At 42.2% G+C, this 22,451-nt stretch overlaps 2 protein-coding genes across 2 annotated transcripts; one reads left to right on the plus strand and one right to left on the minus strand.

The window, feature by feature from the left end:
• Positions 1–2,136: 2,136 nt before the first annotated feature.
• On the plus strand, positions 2,137–7,986 carry LOC123443305. Its single transcript, XM_045119641.1, has 2 exons — positions 2,137–2,481; positions 7,482–7,986. Exons 1-2 carry the CDS (start codon positions 2,301–2,303, stop codon positions 7,763–7,765), a joined length of 465 nt encoding a protein of 154 aa, XP_044975576.1. The 5' UTR covers positions 2,137–2,300; the 3' UTR covers positions 7,766–7,986.
• A 2,660-nt stretch (positions 7,987–10,646) lies between these two features.
• On the minus strand, positions 10,647–20,245 carry LOC123441582. The gene is made up of 3 exons (XM_045117948.1): positions 19,884–20,245; positions 11,220–11,487; positions 10,647–10,907 (listed from the first exon to the last, which is right to left on the minus strand). The coding sequence occupies exons 1-3, from the start codon at positions 20,243–20,245 to the stop codon at positions 10,647–10,649; spliced, it is 891 nt and encodes a 296-aa protein (XP_044973883.1).
• Between the last annotated feature and the right edge of the window lie 2,206 nt (positions 20,246–22,451).

Below are 22,451 nucleotides of genomic sequence, written 5' to 3' on the forward strand. Positions count from 1 at the left end.
TTTTGCTGTTGTCCGGTACCCCGCTCAAACCTGGTCGAAAGATCAAATGTGAGAAGTCATGACTTGTTGTGTCATCTTGCACAACATGATCATTGAGAACGAGCAGAAAGAGCCAGTGTTTGATACTGAACCATATTACATGCAGGGTCCTCTTGCCCAAGTTTATCACCAGCTACCGGCAACCTGGACTGCCTTCCTCAACATGCATCAGGAGATCCGAGATCCACAGGTGCATCAACAACTGCAGAACGATTTGGTGGAGCACCTATGAAGGCTCAAGGGCAACGGCTAGCTCGATGTGTGATGAATTATGAGTTTTTATTTGTTGAACTATTTTGAATTGTATTGATTTGTTGAACTATTTTTGATTTGCATTGACTTCTGTAATGAACTATGTGATAAAAAATAAAGGATATGTTCAATTTGTGCTGAAACACGACAAATATGGACAAAAAATGTCTCATTTTGTGCCGAAAGTGGGCCAATTTGCATCGAAAATTGGCCGAAATCGGCGGCTAGGGGGCGACCCGGGGTTGGGAACCCGAGCCCCCACGCCAATTTTTTCGCCGGCACGCTTCAAGCGACGCTATTTCATGCTCCTAGGGGACCGAACAGCTGGAGATGCTCTTAATATGAAGGTGGCTACCTTTATAGTTTGTCTAGTCATCTCAAAACGTTTGTGTTTTTTAAACGGGTTTGTGATGAAAATAAACAAATAAGGATATACAATATGCGTTGCCGCACTGCTGCATGCGGCAGCACAGACGTCGATACAGACAGATGACGACACAGTCGATGTTAGTGTTAAAGCCACTTTGGAATAAGTAGTTGCTCGTGACTTCCAACCTCAAGTTAAAATTCTATACCTATGTGTGTTTTGTAGTCATATGGCTACATCTAGTCAGAAGGTTAATGGATATCAGTCCTTCTGATGATCCGGATAGGATTGCTTGTAAACTGACCTCCAATGGTACGTTCTCGGTGAAATCAATGTATGACCATGTTATTGATAGTTCACTTATTCCAAAATCTACACATATTTGAAACGTTAAGGTTCCCCTTAAGTTAAAAATCTTTTTGTGGTTTGTCCACAAAGGAGTTGTTTTAACTAAGGATAACTTGGCCAAGCGAAAGTGGAAAGGAAATCGAAGATGTAGCTTCTGTCAGACGTATGAAACAATTAAGCACCTCTTTCTGGACTGCCCCATGGCTAAAATATTATGGCGCTCAATCCATATTGCTTTTAACATTACCTCGCCTACTAGCATTAACATGTTATTTGGGACGTGGCTTGACGGGGTTAATGTCTCTTTCGCTAAGCTAATTCGAGTTGGAACTTCTGCACTTTTGTGGGCTATATGAAACTGCAGAAATGACCTAGTTTTTAACAGACAACAATCTATTAACTTTTTGCAGGTCACCTTCAGGGCTACCGCCTTGATCCGCATGTGGTCCTTACTCACTCCTGTAGAAACCAGAGAGCCTTTGGTTACTGGGTGTGCCCGATGGGAGATGGTAGCTCAGGCTATCTTCATCCGATATGGATGGCGACATGCTGATAGAATAGGGAATTAGTCAACTACTCCTATTCATATCTTCGGCTTAGGCGTTGATCGTCTTGTAATTTCTTTTTTTCTTTACTTTTGACTTTGTACCTATTTTGGATCTTTTCAGTACTTAAATAAATGGCTATATGCATCACTTGATGCAAAGGCCGGGGCGAGGCCTCCATTTCGAAAAAAAATGTGTGTTTTGCATAGGCCACTTTTGAATAATTAGTGATATTGAGATATTTCTTTTAGGTTAGACCACAACATAATCGAGATGCTGTTCTTAAAAACTTGATGCCTACCGATCAGCCCAAGACATTAAAGCAAGCTTGGCGCGCTGATGTTCAAGCAAATACATAGGGAACTTGACCCCAAGAGTGAACATAACATCGTCCTGCTGTGTGGCTTGAAGTCACGCGTAAGGAGGTCTAGGATGCACACTTGCATCTTGCATGGGCAGTATACACGTACAATGCTGATTGTGCAACTAAAATTTTGTGAGGTTTTTTTTTTCCTGTTTTTCATGCGTAGCAACGTAGGGACATTGCTAGTCTAAAAAAGAAAGGACGGAGTACTATTTTAGTTGAAACGTGCAGCACGAGAAGATAGAAGAGTTTTTTTTTTTCTTGAAGGAAGAAGATAGAAGAGTTTTGTTGTCGTGAGTTTCTGATTTCCTGCTCGTCGTCAATCCTCCCGCAAAAGTCACCAAGCTCTACCCTCTCCCTCGAAAAGGAAAGAGCAAACCAATTCATGGCGACGGCCCCGTGTTCTCTCCCTCACCGGTGTCTGCTCCTCCTCCATCTGGCCATCCTCGCTTTCCTGCTGGCCGCGGCCCCGGCGGCCGAGGCTTGGACGGGGGAGATCCGCGGCCGCGTCGTCTGCGACGTCTGCGCGGACTCTGCCATCGGCCCCGAGGACCACGTCCTCGAAGGTCAGCCCAACTAGCCTCTCTCCTCCTTCGACTATATCTAGTTGCTAACTTGCTATCGACGCCCTCTTGTGCTTTCATGGTCACCGAGCTTCCGTGGATCTCGGTTCAACTGTTTTTGGATCACGAAATTTCGTTGGTCTGGGGGTTGGCACGTTAAGCAGAATAGCGAATTTCGCTCTAGTGGCAATTCGTGTGTTGACTGTGGAGAGTGCTTTTGGTATCATTGAGTACAAATTTTCGTGGGAAATTCTGGTGGAATTTTAAACCGTGTTAGGCGCGTAGGAAGCGACAATCATACAGGGATTGGGCAATTTTGTTTCTGGTCATCTGATCTAGAAATGAAAGTCGGACATAAGTAAGTGGGGCAAATTTTATGTGTCTTCAGTGGGTTGTCTATTCATGTTCGACAATCTAGGATCCTTTGTTAGCTAGTGAGGAGCATAGATGGACGCGCATCATACATCTTAGTTGAGATGTGGTGAGATGAGGCAGACATATGAACCATCATCTGTATCTCAGATTGTTCTATTTCTAGCAAAATGACAGAAGAGAAAAAATGGAGGTTTGACTTCTATCCTTGTCTATACATGTTCTGGGAACGTGTGTAAGTGCAGAAAGTGCTTCCCACTGCCATCGGAACAAATCAAATTAGGGAACTTGTTTAACTCAAAACATGTACTGTAATTGAGGTGAACTTAAGGATACTCAAAGTTTCTGTAAGTTTCTGCACAATTCACTTTAAAAGGTTAATGGGGAAGTGTTATGAGTCTTCCTTTGTACTCCCTCCGTTCCTAAATATAAGTCTTTTTAGAGATTTCACTAGGGACTACATACGGAGCAAAATGAATGAATCTACACTCTAAAGTATGTCTATATACATCTGTATGTAGCCCGCTAGTGGAACCTCTAAAAATACTTATATCTAGGAACGGAGGGAGTACTACACTAGGTAGCAGGTAACCCACACGTTCCAGTGTCCATTCTTCTGACATTTATACCTTCTATAATAACAAAAAAAATAGAGCTCGAGGCTTCTAACTAAGCAAGCTATTAGGAATAGCTAAATGTAAGAATGTACTGCGTGCAATACAATAGCACCCTTACTGAGTAATTTCTCTGGAGCTTGTCCTTGCTTGTATATATATTTAGATGATGTGTAAATTGCAGCCTAAATTTTCCCTATTTATGTACTGCACCATCTGTTGCAATATCTCTCTCTGAGACCTCCATTCGCAAACGAAACTAAAGATATCAAAATTCAAAACTATTTTATATATGTTGTTTTGGTGCCCATGTGGGTGTATAACTGTATAATGGCTTGCAGGGAGTAAATAATGCATTTCCCAATGTGTGAAAGGATAGTCATTGCTACATGTCCATGGAATATCCGAATGCAACTGGAAAGACAAATTTGTATCCACTTCTTTCCAATTTTTCCTTAAGTATTAATTTTGGTGAAGTTGCAACTATGAACGGTATTCCAGAAGTAAATAGTGCTTCTGTTAGATGATCCTAGTTTTCAATCCACATGCACAAAATCTTATGAAGTGTCAGTCGGCCTGTCCATGTCAGTCTAATCATGAAAAGTCACAGCACAACTCAATTACAGAATCAGATACGTGCATGTGTGCAAATCTCTAAGCATTTGGATTCCTAAGATAGAGTGCCCAAGCTCGCTTTTGCATTTCCTGATTAATTGTACTCGTGATCAATGGACAGACTTTTTGAATCAGAGACTATTGAGGCCAACTTGTGATGCATGGCGAATGGGGATACCTTCAATTGATTTAAATGCTTTTATAGTCTTCTTTGTACAACATGTAATTGTTATGGACTTAGACTTGACCTTTGAAATGGTTAGCGGAGGTACTTCCTCCGTCCAGGTGCATAGGGCATCTAAGGAGCTGCATCGTAACCTAGGTGCGTGGAGATTGGATGAAGAATGCTAAACCAAAAAATCAATAGCAATAATGAATCCTATTTGGACCACTTTGAAAATTGTGAGGAGGTAACCCCTTCTCCATTTAATCAAATGGAAATACATCAGTTTCAGAGTTTAAACAGGGGACGGGAAAGAAGGGAAGCGAGTTCAATGCACGCTAGGAAACCCACTGCATACGCCTGATATTGGAACATACACTATGGGGCGAAAACCTAGACAGCACCAAAAGAATCTAGTCCTATTACAAGCCAGAGAACATAATAGGTTGGTCTTATACTTAAGCAAACCAACAAGCGGGTTCCAGGAACCAAATGCAACAACACAGCTACCCAAAAGAATCTGCACCAAGGAGTCACGCAGGCTTCACTCCCTTTCGATAGGCCTCTGAGTCACCTCGCAAATCCTCATCAAGTTCATCGTGTTGGAGCGAAGAAGCTCTGCTCCAGTCCTGAGTATCTTCACGTTGCCCTCCTTCTGAAGATCTGCCCAGTAGATAAGAACAAAGCAAGCAAAGAACACGATCTCAAAAAGCGTTTTGATCATTTTATGCTCGAAAGTTGCTCGGTTTCGAGCATTCCATATAGCCCAAGTAATGGCCGCCAGGCCAACAGTATAGAATTTTTCCCCATCAGGCAGAAAAGATTAGCACCAGGAGAAATACTGCCAACAGTTATTAGGACATAAATCAGTCCCAGATTGGTCTTGCCAGCTGAGCACAATTCCAAACTCTGACATCAGGAACATAATTTGGAAAGCTTGGGCACCTGGCAAGATCAAAATCTTCTCGTGGTTGCTACATTTGGACAGACTTTGGTGCAATGATCGCCTGCAGCAAAGACAATGGCCAAACACTTACTTCTGTCGACTCTGCATGCAAAATTTGGAATCTTCGGTTCACTTATTCTGGAACTGCCCGTTCTCAAGATCAATCTGGGACGTGGCAACCACATGGAGGCACTGCAGAGCCATCAGATTACCACCAGGAGAGGTAACAACCACAGCAGCAATCGTAAGAACCATAGTAACAAACGCTAGCAAAGAAGAAAGGAGGGGCGTCAAAACACTGATCATGGCAATCACATGGGAGATTTGGTGCGAGATAAACAATCGGATTTTCAGAGACAAAAGAGCCACCACATCCGACATCGTGGCAAACATCCGGCAAAACATCGAGCAGTGGCGAGCAGCGGGCGCAAAAGCCATAGAGCCCCCTTTTGGGGATACGGTTGTGAGATAGCAATCTAAAATTTTCCCTTTTTTGGGGCTGGAGTTTGTTTCAGCCCCATTTTGCAAGTTTTCTCCTCTTTCAGTCTTCAAACACCCATCGATCACTTGATCGCTTTTTGTACCCCTGCTCTCTGCTAAATCAAATGAAGCCAGCCAATGCTAGATCTTCCAAAAAAAAGTACCCAGAACAACCCCAACAGTTCTCCAGACGACACGAACAACCGAACAAGTAAAGGAAGATGCTGAGAAGAATCAACGTCTTTGCAAAAAGAGCAACAAGGGTTACCAGGCCATTTCCTTTGCTTCATGTCCTGCCTTGTCAAAACAACATTTTGGAACATTTAGCACAGATTTTTCTTTTTGAATTTTCAAAGGCAACTTTCAAAATCCGTTTATAGCTACATCCACTGAGAGGTCTCTCCAACCATTTATACATGGACTTAGTGGAATACTTAGCATTCTTAATGGACTAACTCACCTAGCACAGTTAGGTTACAGGTTGCTTATTACTAAGACAAAATGGTTGGTGTTTCTCGGCCATATACTACTTCATCCATAACAAAATTTAAGACGTTTTTTATGCCCTGTGCAAAACCAAAAAACGTCTTACATTTTGGTACAGAGGTTGTACTTCCTCCATAAACTATTATAAGACGTTTTAGACCACTACTTTAGTGATCTAAAACGTCTTATAAAAGCGTACAGAGGTAGTACTTGGAGTGCTCCACAAAGATGTCTGAATGGAAGAATTACTTGAAATCTTTTCTTCCAGCAACATATTTACCATCAATTTGATGGCATGAGACTATGAGAGCATATTACCTGTCGTAATGCAGACAAATATTGTAAAGCATATGCTAAAGACAGCCGTGAACCTTTTGCTCATCAAACAAAAATCCATAAATCAGTAATAAATCTGAGAACATGTGCTGCTTGTTCTGGTCCTGTCAAGGGAAGAATCGGACAAAGCATTAACACCAATGAGAAGGAAGTTTAAGAGCCAACAGAAGAAAGTATCAGCATGCACCTATTGAGATGCCTAGATTTTGCTACTGCACTCCCGGTGGCCATCCCTTTACGCCCGGGGGAAATGTTGAATGTTTGTGGTGATGGGTAGAAACCTTACTGTCCCCACCGCCAATTCACGGAGTCCATTTACTCGAGTTAGTCGCTGTCATCGATTCACAGGTTACCCCTCTGGTCTCTCCATCCTGCTCCTCCTACTGCTTCTTCCTTCCCTACCGCTTCTTTTTTATTTATTTTTCTCTCAATTATCATACTGTACTGGCGCACCTATCATTCTGCTGGTATAGATTGTTCCATGGCATGTGTACAGGCATAGTTTCGTCAATTCAACCACTACATCAAAAAATCAAATTGGATGGGAGTGAGTGGATGTTGAATCAACCATTTTAGAAATTGAGGTAAGCCAATTTGGTAATTCAACCATCCATGAACAACAAATTAAGATGAGTGGATGGGGGTGAGCATTGCTGGTGCTAGCACAGGTGTCGACGATGGGCTTTGGCATTCCTTTTTGGGAAGAAAAATAGGAAACTTTTACATGCTATCGAAGTGTATCGGAAAAGGTTAGTGTAAATCTAAAGTGGCGATCTTTAGGTGGTGCCAAACTGGAAAAGAATTATACCTTAAACCTTTTCTGTGCCTGGCACTGCTCAAGCACACATGTACTGCGAGTCTTGTACTACTTATATTCCATTTTGTTTTCTTTGCTTCGGATTGTTCATTGTGTCACGTGCAATTCAGTTTCTGCGGGATAATCTCTAGTATTCTCCTCTTGCTCATGTTGTCTTCGTGACCGTCTCTATAGGCGCTGAGGTTGCTGTTCTGTGCATCACGAAATCTGGTGAGGTCATCAACTACCAGGCGTTCACAAACTACAAGGGTGTCTACAGCGTTGCAGAGACAATGCCTGAGAGCGACCGATGGGATTCGTGCCTGGCGAGGCCCATCAGCAGCTTCCACCAGCATTGCACCAGGAGGGGCGATGCACACTCTGGGGTCAAGTTCACATACAACAAACAGTCGGGGAGCTCGCACAACGTCAAGACGTTCCTCTACAAGCCTGCCAACATTCCTCTATACTGTAGCTGAAATCTATAGGATGGATTCATGCCCGGTCTTGATGTTGTAAGATCTGAATAGGGAAGGTGTTGATCGACCGTATGCTTGTAATGATCTGCCCATCTAGAGTTATAGCCTATATCAGTCACTGAAGGTGTCTGATGTTGAATGTGTAATTATTGTAAATCACTATAATATGTTTCTGAGCCATACAGATATAATCAATAAATATGTACAAAGAATTCAAGTAATTTTTGTTGGATTTGATGGAAGCGTCTCAACACCCATACATGAGTGTCTGCCATGATGCTTCCCTTATTGAGCCGGGAGGGGGGGGGGGGATAAATAAAATATATCTCTAACTACTCCTGATACTAAATATCTTCAACACACCCCCTTAATCACAATAGTACTAAGTTGAAATTATGTCTAAATTCTGCAAAACTTCTAATAGGCAAGGCTTTACTGAATTCATCTGCAAGCTGGTCTATGGATGGAATGAACCTGATTTCCAATTGTTTGTTTGCAACTCGTTCTCTTACAAAGTGAAAATCAATTTTAATATGCTTGGTCATTGCATTAAAAACCGGGTTAGCAGATAGATATGTTGCTCTATGATTGTCACATCAAAGACAAGGAGGTTGCACTTGGGGAACTCCAAGTTCCTTCAACATAGATTAAACCCAAATAACTTCAGCTCTTGTATTTGTCAATGACTCATATTCTTCTTACGAACTTGACCTGGAAATTGTTGCTTGTTTCTTAGGTTAGGATCAAAAAATGTAGCAAACCTACCAGTGGACCTCCTGTCATCCACACAGCGAGCACAGTCTGCATCAGAGAATGCGCTCACAGGAGTAGAGGAACACTTGTTGAATGTGAAATCAACTATCGTTGTATTCTCAACATACCTCAGATGTCCAATGAGGTGTGGTGGGTGCATGAAGAAACTGACACATTTGTTAACTGCAGGTGAAATGCCAAGCGTGGTGAGAATGAAGTACTGAAGTTCACCAACTATACCTCTGTAACTGGTGACATCCTCCTGACTCAGAGATTCCCTTCCGTCACAGACAAGGATTCTGGAATGGTCAGTGGTGTTGATGACGGTTTGTAGTTTTGCATGCTGATCCTGCTTAACAAGTGAGTTGCATACTTTTCTTGTGACAAATGAGTACCATTCTTAGTTCTCTTAACTTCAGTGCCCAAGAAAAAATGCAGATCACCTAAATCTTTAAGCAAAGTTGTTAAGGCCGCACCAGAAAAACTAGTTATAGTGATATCATTAACATATATGAGCACAAAGATAGATGTCCACAACTTGTTGTAAATAAACATAGATGTATCAGATTTTGATGGAGCAAACCCAAGTTTCTGCATTTTTGTACTTAACCTAGAGTAGCATGCTCCCGGAGCTTTCTTTAATCTATACAAGGCCTTATCAAGCTTACATACATGAAAAGGTGCATCCTTATCAAGCTTCACTTATTGTATATACCCCACACAAATAGTTATCTGGCCCCACGAGAAAACAAATATACAGTTGGATATACATAACATTACAAACATATACACACTCTTATACAACAGAAAAACACAATGTATGAAACCATATGTCCATATCTTGACGCAGACCGACGACCCTCAAAGTGCGTGTCCCCACACTTGCGTGCCCTAAATCCTCTCCCGCCAATCTAGGCTCTTGTCTTAGCTAGGACCATAGATTTTTTAGGAGCATATATGGAGGCACGTCATACAACTTAAGTTAGGTTTGGTGAGGTGAGGCCCGAAGGTTGTTTTCTTTCCAGCAAAAGGATAAAACAAGAAAAAAAGGGAAAAAGTTTGACTTCTATCCTAGTCTATACATCTTTTCTTCTGGTGTCGATACATGTTTTCAGAATATATGTAAGAGCATCTATAACCTTAAACACCAAAACCCGTCCCCAAACCCCGCGACAACACATACATTTTCTCCTCCACAACCGAATGCATCTAAATCAAATACTCAAATCCCTCTTAACTCATGCAACATACATACGCTACTAAACACATGTCAACAGACTACCAGAAATTGACATGCTCTACTAACTACCTACAAGACGATGATCGAAGAATTTCATCCACAACAGGCCTTGCCCTTTCCCTTGCCCTTCCCGCCATCCTTGCAGCAATAGCGGTCGAAGAAGCATAACAGATAAAGGTGGAGCTGCTTAGTACCAAAGCTATTCGATCCATCACTGCCCTCATCTTTCCCTGCTTGGGTGGCAGTCTGGACATGGCACGGGCCGCCTGACTTTGCTCCTTTTTCATCGCCTTCACCACCCTCCTATGTCACTTCTTGGCTATGCAGGCACATATGGATTCCTCTAATGCCGCCCCGTGGGTGCCCGCTAGCACCGCGAAGGCTGCGGCAGCCGCATCCGCTTGAAGCCTCGCGCGGCGGACACGTCACTCTTCCTTTTTAGATTCTCGTTTCACTAGTGCAGAAAAGCCTAGCTATGGGGTGAAAAAAGGTTGTGCTCACGTGGTAGCCCGACACCACGAATATGCCGTGTTAAAAAATAATGGTGGCGTTGGGTTCCACGTCAGCGGTATTCTACGTGCTTATAGCGTGCCATGTCGGCAACGCCACCACTATAATCGCTCACCTAGTGGCATGCAATGTACATTGCATGCCAGGAATATTTCATGCAACCAAAAAACATCACATCACGTAACATTTAGCATTTAGCATTGTACACAAGGAATTAGCCCAATAGAACAATGTGTTCCAATTAATAATAAGTGCCAATCTCACAAGGAGTACTAGCTAGAGCTAATAAATAGCTATTATAACGATAATCCTCACAAACACGAGCAAAATAGTATAACATAGTTAATGAGTTCATTTCGCATGAGCAAACTAACATAGTTAAAGGATGTCCAAAACAATCGTCATCCTCAAGTCATGGCGTGGGGTGTTCCTCATAGTGACTAAGACGACCTGTCCAACTCGGAGATTCTTGCCAGCGAGGAAGTCGCTCCACCCATCCGCACCGAAGATAGTGCGCCCGTCCATGTCCACTGCGTAAGCACACATGGTGATCGAGCCCCTTGTGGTAAGGCGTAGTCCAGCAATGCCTTCTTCATTCGACTCGATGCCACAACTCACACATAGCCTCTTAGGTAATTTCTGAAAAAAACATGATGATCATATCATCACATTATTACACTATATTCAATATATGTCATTAATTACTATATATAAGCATATCATCACATTAATATACTAAGCATATTCATCAAATTCCACACTAAGCATATCATCACACTACTACACTATAATCAATATATGACATTACTAAGCATATTACATTACTACACACTAAGCATATAATCACATTAACATACTAAGCATATCATCACATTACTATACTATAAGCATATATCACACTACTATATATACTATAAGCACATCACATTACTACAGTAATAAGAAACATACCATGACATGGCGGTTAACCATCGTCCACGTCAGGCGGGTCACGAATGGCATCCCGACGTAGGCATCACGTGGCGGAAGATTTTCCCAGAGCGTGTCCATTTCATCCTTGCTCAGCCTGGTGATTCTTTGGGAAAAGAGTGCTTCATCAAGTGGGTCATCATCTTCTTTCGCATAGTTGAGATAGATAACATCCAGCCTTGGAGGTTCTCTTCTGAACGAGAAGCTGATCAATTCACCCCCAGTGAGATGCATGTGGGCGATGAAACGACTTTGTGAGGGTTTGGAAGTTAGCCCTGAACATTTACAACGAGTGCGGGCGAGGTGTGTGTGATCTTAGCTCAAGGAGAATATGGTAAGGACTATGTGTCCTGGGACTGCGTGTCTTTTGCTTTAAATAACAAGCCGCTCCAAACCAGATGTACGACTGTCACAACAGTTGGAACTGGGTCATCAAATCACTGTCTTCAACGAGCTCTTGGTTCCATTTCCTCAATTCATCTATTTCCTCAAGTACTTGTCTATGAAATTGAGCGTCACTGTTTGAGGACTTTGACTTAAGATTTTCTCAATTTCCTCATCTTGAATTCTTCACTCACCTTGTTCTTCACCTGCTTATCCTGTTTACACGCTACGTGTGATCTGTGTATGTCCCATTTCATCACGATGAATATGTTGTTGCTATGTTTCACATGCACTTGAGTACTTAATCCGCTTCTTGTATTTCCTCGCTTAGCAATTTCCTTAATGAGTAATTCCTTAGTGAAGGATTTGTAAAAATCACCTATTCACCCCCCTCTAGTTGATATAACGGAGTTTCAATTGGTATTAGAGCAAGGTACTCCCTTGTTTTGTGTGATTTTGGTTTAACCACCTGGAGTTTTAGTTATGCCAACTGCAGTTATGATCAAGGTATCTGCGGGTTGTCCTACCTTTGAAGGGATGGACTACCCCTTATGGAACAACAAGATGCGCATGCATCATGAAGCAATTGACAACGATCTCTGGTATGTTGTGGAAAATGGTGTGCCCCCCGTCACCCCAACTATCACTGCTGCTAATGTGAAGTGATTCAAGCAACTCGACTCTCAAGCGAAGAATATCATATGTGGCCATCTGAGCAAAGGCGAGTAAGTGAAAGTGCGTTATATCGACTAGATGGGGGGGGGGTTGAATAGGCGATTTGTATTAATTCGTCACTGATGAATTTCCTTGTGTGGAAATTGCGAAGTCATGAACAACTTGCAACAGAATAAGTACTCACACGTAAGCGTAACATTGCAAAAGCGTGGTCATCATGATGAAATGAAACAAACACTTAGCACGAGTAGCGTGATCAGGATAAGCAGTGAAGAACAAGTGATGTGAAGAATTTGAGATGAGGAAATTGAGAAACTCTTCAGTCAAATTCTTCAAACAGTAACGATCAATTTCATGAACACGTAAATTAGGAAATAGAAGGGTTGAGGAAAAATAACCAGGTACTTGGTGAAGACAATTGTTAGAGCATATTTCTCCGTATGTGGTTTTGGTAATTGATGACAATCCCTATGGACTAATGGTTGCCTTAAGTTATATTTGTAGGTTTTTTCCATAGGCACTTCTTGAAGTCCATGTGTTGGTTTCAAGGAGTTTATATGATGACCAAGGTGGCATTCAAGGTTTTATCCAAAGATTGGTCATAAAGATACAAGGTTGACCAAGACTAAGACAAAGAGTAAATCAAGTTGATCAACACACAAAGTGTACAAGTTGTATCGAGAGGGGTCAAGTGATCCCATGGTATGGTAAGCATTGTCCATTACGCTTTTGTGTACTAACCCATGGTCTTCGTGAGAGTTCTATGTGGGGTTAGGTGTGTTTCCATGGGCTTCTGTCAAGAGGAAGATCTCATACAACCCATGGAGGATGACGTCAAGTGGTGATCGTCATCAAGATTGCAGTGTGCAAGTTCAAGTGCAGCATCATGAAGATATCATGCTTGAAGCTTGCCGTCCATTGTGGTGGCAATGGACTTGTGAAGATGTGGTGAAGAGTGGCTCACCCATAGTGAGTATGGGGGAGCAATTAACTACTCTTCATCAAGACAACACAATCAAGAAAGGTGGTCCATCTTGAGGAAGTCAAGATCGTCATCATCTAGCTCATGTGGACTATGTGCAAGGTATAGGTTTGCCCTTGATAGATTTTTCTATTTTTAGGATACATTGCCGTACAGTTAGGGGGGGCTCTCAAGTGAGTAGCTTGATAGTATCGTTTTTTGAGAGCTCAAACCATTTGCATCCTTGCATCATATTTCTTGGTTCTTGTTTGGTGTTTCTCTTTGTGAGTTGTCGAGCTTATGGTCATCTTCATGACAAGCTCGAGTTCATCGAAAACGGAGTCCATATGCATCTTCTATGATGTTTTCGATGTTGGGAGTTTTTTTCGGTTCTTCATTCATAGAGGTTTCACATCTCTATATCATTGGCATATTTCCGTTGTGTAATACCACTGCTACTTCCGCTTACATATTTTCTATGGCTTCATCAGGGTCCTTTTACATTTTGACCGGTAGTATCGCTTGGGGAGCTGTAGTACCGCTCCAACGGTAGTACCACTGGGGTGCGCGGTAGTACCGCTCCGGCGGCAGTGCCGCCGGTGGCACTACCGCCCCGAGATCTTTGTCATTTGCATGTTTTTCCTTGAAAATTCCGTTTCAGCAGAAGTACCACTCTCCTGAGCGGTGCTACCGCTTGTGCACTGAGTGAGTGCATAACGGTTCGATTTGGGGAGGCTATAGAAGGGGGTCTTCTTCCCAATGCTTTTCTATCCGTTGAGCTCGTGTTCTTTCCCCATTATTGACCTTCTTTGAGCTTGCTAACTCTCAACCCCTCTAATGATTCTTGCTAGTTCTTGAGGGAAAAGAGATAGGAGATCTAGATCCACATCTCCACCAATCACTTTCTCCTCTATGTGAGAGGAACCCCCTGGATCTTGATCTTGGAGTTCTTTGTGAGCTCCTTGTTCTTCCTCTCATATTCCTCCATATCTTTTGGTGTTGTGGAGGGTTTTGAGTGTGAGGAACTTGACCACTTCGTGTGTTCTTGCCATTGAATTAGTTGCATCGGTTTTCTCCACGGTGATACATGGAAGTGAAGTTTGAGAAGCTTATTACCCTTGGGTACTTGGTACCCTAGAAATTGTTCTTCGTGGATGATTTGGCGTCCTAGAAGCTTGGTGGTGCCTCAGAGCTCAATCATTGTTGTGTAAAGCTCCAGGCCAGCGTCAGAGTCTCCAATTAGGTTGTGGAGATTGCCTCAAGCCTTTGTGGTTACCTCGAAGCCATATTCCATTGTGGTGAAGCTTCGTGGTGTTGTTGGGAGCCTCCAATTGAGTTGTGGAGTGTGCCCCAACCTTGTTTGTACGGGTTCGGTGACCGCCCTTAAGGGTCCCTTAGTGGAATCATGGCATCTTGCATTGTGTGAGGGCGTGAGGAGATTGCGGTGGCCTTAGTGGAATCTTGGGGAGCATTGTGCCTCCACACACTGCTCCAAACAGAGATTAGCATCCGCAAGGGTGTGAACTTCGGGATACATCATCGTCTCCGCGTGCCTCAGTTATCTCTTACCCGAGCCCTTTACTTATGCACTTTACTTTGTGATAGCCATATTGTTTCTTGTTATATATCTTGCTATCACTTAGATGTTTATCTTGCTTAGCATAAGTTGTTGGTGCACTTAGGTGAGCCTAGTTGTTTTAGGTTTTGTGCTTGACAAATTAAACGTTAGTTTTATTCCGCATTTGTTCAAGCCTAAACCATAATTATTTTAAAGCGCCTATTCACCCCTCTCTAGGTCACATCCATGTCCTTTCAATTGGTATCAGAGCTAGGTCTCTCATTATTAGGTTTTACCACCTAGAGAGTAAGGATGTCGACTAGGGGTTTAGGATTCTCTGACACTCTTAGTTTCAATGGCACAAATTTTGATGTTTGGGTAATTCACATGCTTAATCTCTTTAGGGTCATGGACCCTAATTTACATTGAATTGTAGATATGTGTTTTTCTCCTCCAAATGATTCTCAAAATTTATATCTTTAGAGGATGAGAAAAACTCTTATCTCAATGCTCAAGCTTCTAACATGCCTTTTGATGCTTTGAGCAATGTAGTTATATTTCAACTCATGCCATTCCGGGATGCTCATGAGTTGTGAACAAAGCTGCAAGGTAAATATGGTGTGTCCAAGATTTGTGGGAATGATTGTTCTCCCTCCACCTCCGGTTGTGTGGTCTTATCAACTTCATCTACTTCACCTACATGTGGATTGCCACAAGGCAATGATATGGTGAGTAGTGGTGACCATTGTAATGATGATAGTTGTCTTATTGTTGATGATCCTTCATCACTATATTATTGCAATGCTTCATCTTTGGGCGTTAACACTTCGAGCACTCTGAATGTTTTGCATGCTTCTGTTGATAGTCCTTGCATATCATGTAAAAACTGCTTTACTAAATCTCATGATGATATGCTTTCTATAACTTGTTGCCATGATAAAAATGTATCTATTTCTCGAGTTGTTGTGCTAACAATGTAAAGGAAATCCATCACTCCATGGAACAAGATGTGGCCTTGAATGATGCTTCAAGGGATTCTACATCACCATCTATTGTTTCTCACTTTTGCCTTATGGCTAAGGCTACAAAGGTCACCTACTTTGAATCCCAATATATCTCATGATGATGATGTGGAGGATAACGAGGATGAGGATAATTATGAAGAGAGTGATAATATGCATCCTTAAAAATTAAGGATGAAATGATTTTTAAAGCTCTTCATAAGAATAAAATTGCTCGTTCCAACTTCATGGAAATCATGTCTATTGCCATTGAGGGCAAGAAATATATTGAGGAGTTGGAATCTCAACTCGAGGAGCATGAGGCCACCTTTGATATAGTGGAAGGCCATGAGCATGATTACGCCAGTGAGATCACAGAGCTATCTCAAGCTCTTGAAAATGAAAAACCACCAAGGAATCTCTTGAGGAGACCTTTGCTCTAGAATTATCTAGATTAAAGGAATCCCATGATAGAGCTCTCGAGGTGGCTAATGATTTTAGAAGTAAAAATGATAATCTTGAAGTTGCACATGCTAAACTCCTTGAGACCTATGAGCACCTCGAAAATGGCTCAAGGGCTATTAAGAGTTCGCTCATTGAACTCACCGAGTCTCATGCTCAACTTGAAGCTTCATATGCTAAAGAGATTGCCAAGTTGCCTTCCCCTCTTATTGTTAATGATGATGCTTGTGCTACTAACTCTACTTATTGTGAAGCATCCATATTAAAGGAGAATGTTGAGCTAAGGGCTCAACTTGAGTTGCTATCTCGCAATTATGGGAAATTGGAAGAAAGTCATGTAATGGTCACAACCTCTCATGATGATCTTTAGTATCCCATAATGTGCTAAAATTAGCTCGCGAGGCTATTACTACCAAGGTAACATCAAGTGAGCCTCATGTGGACATTAGCACTACTTCTAGTCAAAATGCTATATTGCCATGTGCTAGTCCTCGTAATTCATCTACTCATAATGTTGCTACATCCTGTGATGAATTACTTTCCTTGCCTTGTTGCTCTAACAATGAAGCTTATACTTCCTCTAGTACTTGTGTTGATACTAACCATGTAGAGGTAATCAAAGATCTCAAGGCTCAAGTCACTTCTTTGAATAAAGACTTGGAAAAGAGTCATGAAGGGATGTACACACTCAACAATATCTTGTGTGGGAGAAATTCCCCAAATGATAAAGGTGGATTTGGATTCAACTCCAACAAGAAGAAGCAGTCCAAAAGCTTCAAAAAGAAGAAGTACAAAAGCTTCAAGAAGAAGTCCGTGTCCTTTACTTATGCACTTCACTTTGTGATAGCCATATTGTTTCTTATATATCTTGCTGTCACTTAGTTGTTTATCTTGCTTAGCATAAGTTGTTGGTGCACATAGGTGAGCCTAGTTGTTTTAGGTTTTGTGCTTGACAAATTAAACGTTAGTTTTATTCCGCATTTGTTCAAGCCTAAACCGTAATTGTTTTAAAGTGCCTATTCTCCCCCTATAGGCGACATACACGTCCTTTCAACAATGATTTGATGACTCAGTTCCAACTGCTGTAACAGTTGTACGTCTGGTTTGGAGAGGCTTGGTATTTAAACCAAAGGACACATAGTCCCAGGACACCAAGTCCTTACCGTATTCTCCTTGAGCTAAGGACACACGGTCCTCGCCCAACACTCGTGGTAAGTCTTTAGGGCATACTTCCAAACCCTCACAAACTTGGTCACCCGACAATCCACAATTTACTGTTGGATGTTGTAGACCAGTGACGCCTAACCGTCTATAAGATGCACAGTCTTCAAAGGTAACAAGCATCGGTTCCACATAGGAACAATCTCTTGAGTGATGCTCAATCACTTTGGGTTTTTGGGTTTTGGTTTGGGTGTTTGGGGTTTTCCCTCACGGATGATTTTCTCTCAAAGTCTTCGAGGAATGGGTTGCTCTCAAATGACAAGTGTCAAGTTCTCTCTCAGAGCAGCCAACCAGCTAGTGGTTATGAGGGGGCGGCTCTTTATAGCTGGGGAGCAATCCCGATATGATTTGACATAAATGCCCCGATGATATGACCATTATGTGGATAAGGTTTGGGGATAGCTGGCGCGCGGCGTAGCAACGATTAGAAATTTAAAGCTGTGAAAGTCCTCATGTCTCTCATTTTCCTCACCTGTAGGTAATTCACACTGGCAAAATCCTAACTCCTCAGTTAGAGCAATTTCTTCATAGACCAGAAGATCTTCATATGTGTCACTGAAGAAATTGACTAAACTGTAGAAGATTTCCAAAGGCTTCACTCGAAGGATTGGGTAGGTGGAGGCTTTGAGACCAGCATCACTTGGAAACTTTTCCTTCGTTTTACCTCGACCCCATTTAACAATATGGTGTTCCTATGACTCAAAATAAAGGAAGTGAAACCACGAAAACTAAAGTCTTCATGCTTCAAAGTCCTCGCATAAATATCTTTAAGGACACACCAATTTACTCACTTTCAAAATCTTTAGAAAGTATCAAAGTCTTCAGCCAAAGACATTCATTTTTAGGGGTCGATATTCTTCGAATAACTCAAACTCCTCAGCGACTTATAGAGCCTGTGTACACCCACAAACACATTAGTCTCTTAACCTATAAGTCTTCAATACACCAAAATTACTAAGGTGCACTAGATGCACTTACAATCTCCCCCTTTTTGGTGATTGATGACAAATATGTTTAGTTTTCAACGAGGATAAATATATGACGTGTAAGTACAAAGTTTGAGGAATTTGATTGCGAGATATAGAGAAACTCCCCATGAAGATGTGCGTATTTGAAGAATTTTCTTTGCACTTCAAACGCACATTATAGGTTTATACCATGGAGATCCCCCCTATATCTTGTAATCCATGCACGCATTTAACATATACCATGAGGAAATTGAAATGCATGATGGAAAGTGGTGTCTAAATAATTTCATCATGCGTGCATTAATCAACGTGAGGAATAACCATGCAAAGTAAACGATTCAAAAATGTCAGACCACCACTTGACTTAAGTTTACAACTCATACATCTAAACACTTCCGAAGAAAGAGAGTTGCAACTTAACAAAAATATAGCTCATAAGGTAGACCCGCTTGAAGACCAACTAAGATTTCTCCCCCTTTGTCATCAAGTGACGAAAAGGGATGAAATTGAGGACTAACGCCCGTGAAGAATTTCAACTTGTTGGTGGTGGAGGAGCGCCAGCGTTGTCTGTATCGTTTGTCGTTGAAGGACCGACAACAGTGTCATCAAGATCCTCAGCTTCATCAGTTGAGCACGATGAAGAAAATGAGATAGTCACCAGTAGAGGAACTTTAACCTTCATGAATTTCTTCTTGGGCGGCCACGACCGATCAAAGTCCTATCGAAATTCCATCTCCTTGAGTTCTTCATGAGTCTTGAGGTGAGATAGAGTGGCCCATGTGCGATCGAAGATTTCATGAAGATAGTAGTGATTCTTCCTCACAGCATTATGTGTCACAGTCAGATCACACACAATGTCACCAAACTGATGCTTGACTCACTTGTGATTGTGATCGACCTTTTGATGAAGACTAAGCAGAAGTCCATGGTCAGTCATCACGCGCGGGGCAGTCTCACAAGGAATTTAAGCTGAGGCTTTTGCAATAGAGTCTTGTGATGCAGTGTCATCATTGGTTAAGTAGGATGCTGCTTTGCGAAATTTTCCATCAAGGGGACGAGATCCTTCATCAATAACAATTTTCGCTTTTCCTTCAATCTGATCGAAGGATTTGTTTCAGGACTTCGAGTGGGGGCAAATAACTCAAATGGTTCTGAAAATCAGCTTTGTAAGGAATTGAGGATCTGGCCCTAATGAATTTCATGATCCATGGCGCATAAGGCTTCAGTTTAAAAGGTGACATAGCAATATTGGCCAGAGTCCTCATGATGAAATCATGAAAATTTATGGGAATCCCATGAATGATGTTGAATAGCAAATTCTTCATGATTCCCACCACGTCTTCTTCTTCATAGTTGTGACCCTTGATGGGGCTGAGGGTTTTGGTCAATATGCAGTACACTGTCCTTGGAACATACAAGAGTTCCTTGACGAGGAATGTGGTCCTTGGTGGCTTGCCAGGAGCCAAAGGCTTGATCATCACTTGCATCAGGTGATTGGGTAGCTCAGGTTCATCATAGATGCCTGTGGCTACTTCTGAGGGGATTCCAACTAAGACCACACGAATCAATTCTGTTGCAGGAGTAGTGTAGTGTGTGTCTTTGATCATCCAGTCAAGAACCAAAGTGTTTATATCTAATGCCTCACTAGAAAGATGCAAAGTGGCATAGAACTGAAGAATTAGCTCCTCATTCCAATTGCATATATCCATGCAGAATGACAATAGGCCATCATCACGAAGAACACTGAGGACTGGCGTGAAGCAAGGAATGAATTCCATGTCTGCATGAGGAATGTGACGGTGCTGGAAAAGCTTATTCTTCCCAAAGAGCACAACACTATAGAAGTTCATCTGTGTGGCAGTCCAGAACCTCTTGCGCCTTATCCTCGGGAGTCATACGGATTTGCACCGACGAAGAAATGATGTTCATCAGAAAATTTCTCCCTGAGGAATTTGGGTCTATTTGTTCCTCTGAATGGCTGAAGTGTCTTGGGTTGAAGATTTGGCTTATATCTTTCCATAAGTCCTCAAAGTTCTTCTTTATTCTGAGGAACTTGAGACACAACAACTGCTGACTGAGGATTTTGAACATGAGGCTCATCAGAAGTAACCTCAACTAGAGGAGTAGTTTCTTCAGCCATAGTTTCTTCAATGTGAGGAATATGCTATGCAGATTCATCAGTGATAGGTGTAGCAATATCCTCAGCGGCGGTTTGATCTACAGTTTCTTCATCTCATGCAACTGTTTCTTCCTCGAGAATTAATTTTAGTGGAGTGTGTCATTCATCAGACCCAGTATGAATTTCCTCAGTAGCAGCAATGTAGTGAAGATTTTGAGGAAGTGGAGTGGCCAGTTGTGAGTTGGGATGAGCTCCTTCCCAATATTCATCATTGATAACAGGTGCGTGACAGCATATATCCATGTCTTCTTCCATTTCTTCAATGCTTGCCTCTTCAGTAGAGAACTGAGGGGGAGGTGATGATGCTTGAGGGATTGAAGTATTCGGTTCCACTTCAATTTCTTCATCGATCGGTTGTGTGGAAGCAGTAGATCGATTATCTTCAATTTCTTCATCCACTTCGAGGATGAGATGTTCTTCTCCAAATGGCACCATCTCGTAAGAGGGTACCGTGCTGATTGGAGTAGTATCAATTGGTGCACTTGAAGAACTTGACAAAGTCCTCAAGCATTTGGCTTCTGAGAAATCTGTGCTCGTTGACGCTTTCCGCTTCTTAGCGGCCTTCTTTTCAGGAGCCTTGGTTTTCTTCACTTCTGATGCACAAGGAAGTGTTAGGTTCTTCACTCTTGAATATTTTGTTATTGGAGCAGATTCTCCAGGCACGACTGATGCAGTCGTCCTGGTAGGAGCATGTTCTTGAGGTGCAACAGTTTCTTCAGCTGGCCTGGTAGGTTTTTCAGGTGCAATATCTCCAGGAGCTTGAATTTATTCAGGCCTGAAATATTCTTAAGCAGGTTGTGTGGAGGATCTAGCATGAGGAAGTTTTGGTTGCGTTGGAGTTGCAACGCTCGCGTTATGATCCGTGATGGCCTTGGTCGCCACATTGACAAATCTGACCTTTGCACCTTTCCAGTCCGCATGATAGCGACTGTATTGTTCATTGAGGTTTTTGATCTCAGTCTGTGTGGAGACAAGTTGTTCAGGGGTCAAAGAGAGGAGGTTGTTCTTTATAAATCTCTCCTTCTGAGTTTGTTCCTTTCTGGCCCTCTTGGCCTTCTCAACTTTCCATTTCTCTTGAGCAATAAATGCTGCTAACAAATGGCTTTGCCCAGGTGGAAGGTGGAAATTGTCAATAGGAGTGTGAGGATTTTGGTACCAGAGGTCGATGAAGTCTAGCACCACCGTGGGATCCAACATCACAGGAATATTTGTGCCTTTAGACTGAGCAACCCTCTCTTGTTTGTTTCTGATGATTTGAACTAATTTGTAATCATCAGCCTCCTCTTCCTCAGATGCCGAGGGAATGTTGAAGACCACCTTGTTAGGGCTTGGTCTTTTTCCTCGCCCAGCGGTCATGTTTTTCTTCATGGTTGCACTTGAAGAAGTGTGTGAAGATCCATAAGCAAAGGGCCCTGAGGGAATTGCAGTTCCCATTGTTTGCTAAGTTGTTTCAAGTTGCACTCATATTGAGGACTTTGCGGAAGTCGCTCAGGAAGTTGCAGCCATAGTTGGAGGTCGTTGAGGATTTTACTGTGAAGATTGTGAAGTTGAAGATTTTGTATTTATAGACGATTTCTACACCAGAGCTCGCTTTGGAGCTGCTTCTGTGCAAGAAGCTTCAACGACGGAGGAGGTGGCAGCATCAGCCGCAATATGAGTCTCCAAGTTGAATTTCCTCATGACATCTTTTGCAATCTTCTGCAGTTTTGCCTGACGTTTATCCCATTCGGCAGGAAATTCCACACCACTGACAATGCTAGTGGGATCAGCAACTTGGACTTCAACAAGAGGATATCTTGGGCATG

Source organism: Hordeum vulgare, chromosome 3H (assembly GCF_904849725.1).
Source record: "Hordeum vulgare subsp. vulgare chromosome 3H, MorexV3_pseudomolecules_assembly, whole genome shotgun sequence".
NCBI lineage: Eukaryota > Viridiplantae > Streptophyta > Magnoliopsida > Poales > Poaceae > Hordeum > Hordeum vulgare.

Coding starts and splice junctions, on each gene's coding strand:
- LOC123443305 (XM_045119641.1), top strand. CDS start 2,301: ATGGCGACGGCCCCGTGTTCTCTCCCTCACCGGTGTCTGCTCCTCCTC. Junction 2,482..7,481: donor CGAGGACCACGTCCTCGAAG/GTCAGCCCAACT, acceptor CCGTCTCTATAG/GCGCTGAGGTTGCTGTTCTG.
- LOC123441582 (XM_045117948.1), bottom strand. CDS start 20,245: ATGGAATTCATTCCTTGCTTCACGCCAGTCCTCAGTGTTCTTCGTGAT. Junction 11,488..19,883: donor TTCCTCGTCAAGGAACTCTT/GTATGTTCCAAG, acceptor ACCCTCACAAAG/TCGTTTCATCGCCCACATGC. Junction 10,908..11,219: donor TGGTTAACCGCCATGTCATG/GTATGTTTCTTA, acceptor TGTTTTTTTCAG/AAATTACCTAAGAGGCTATG.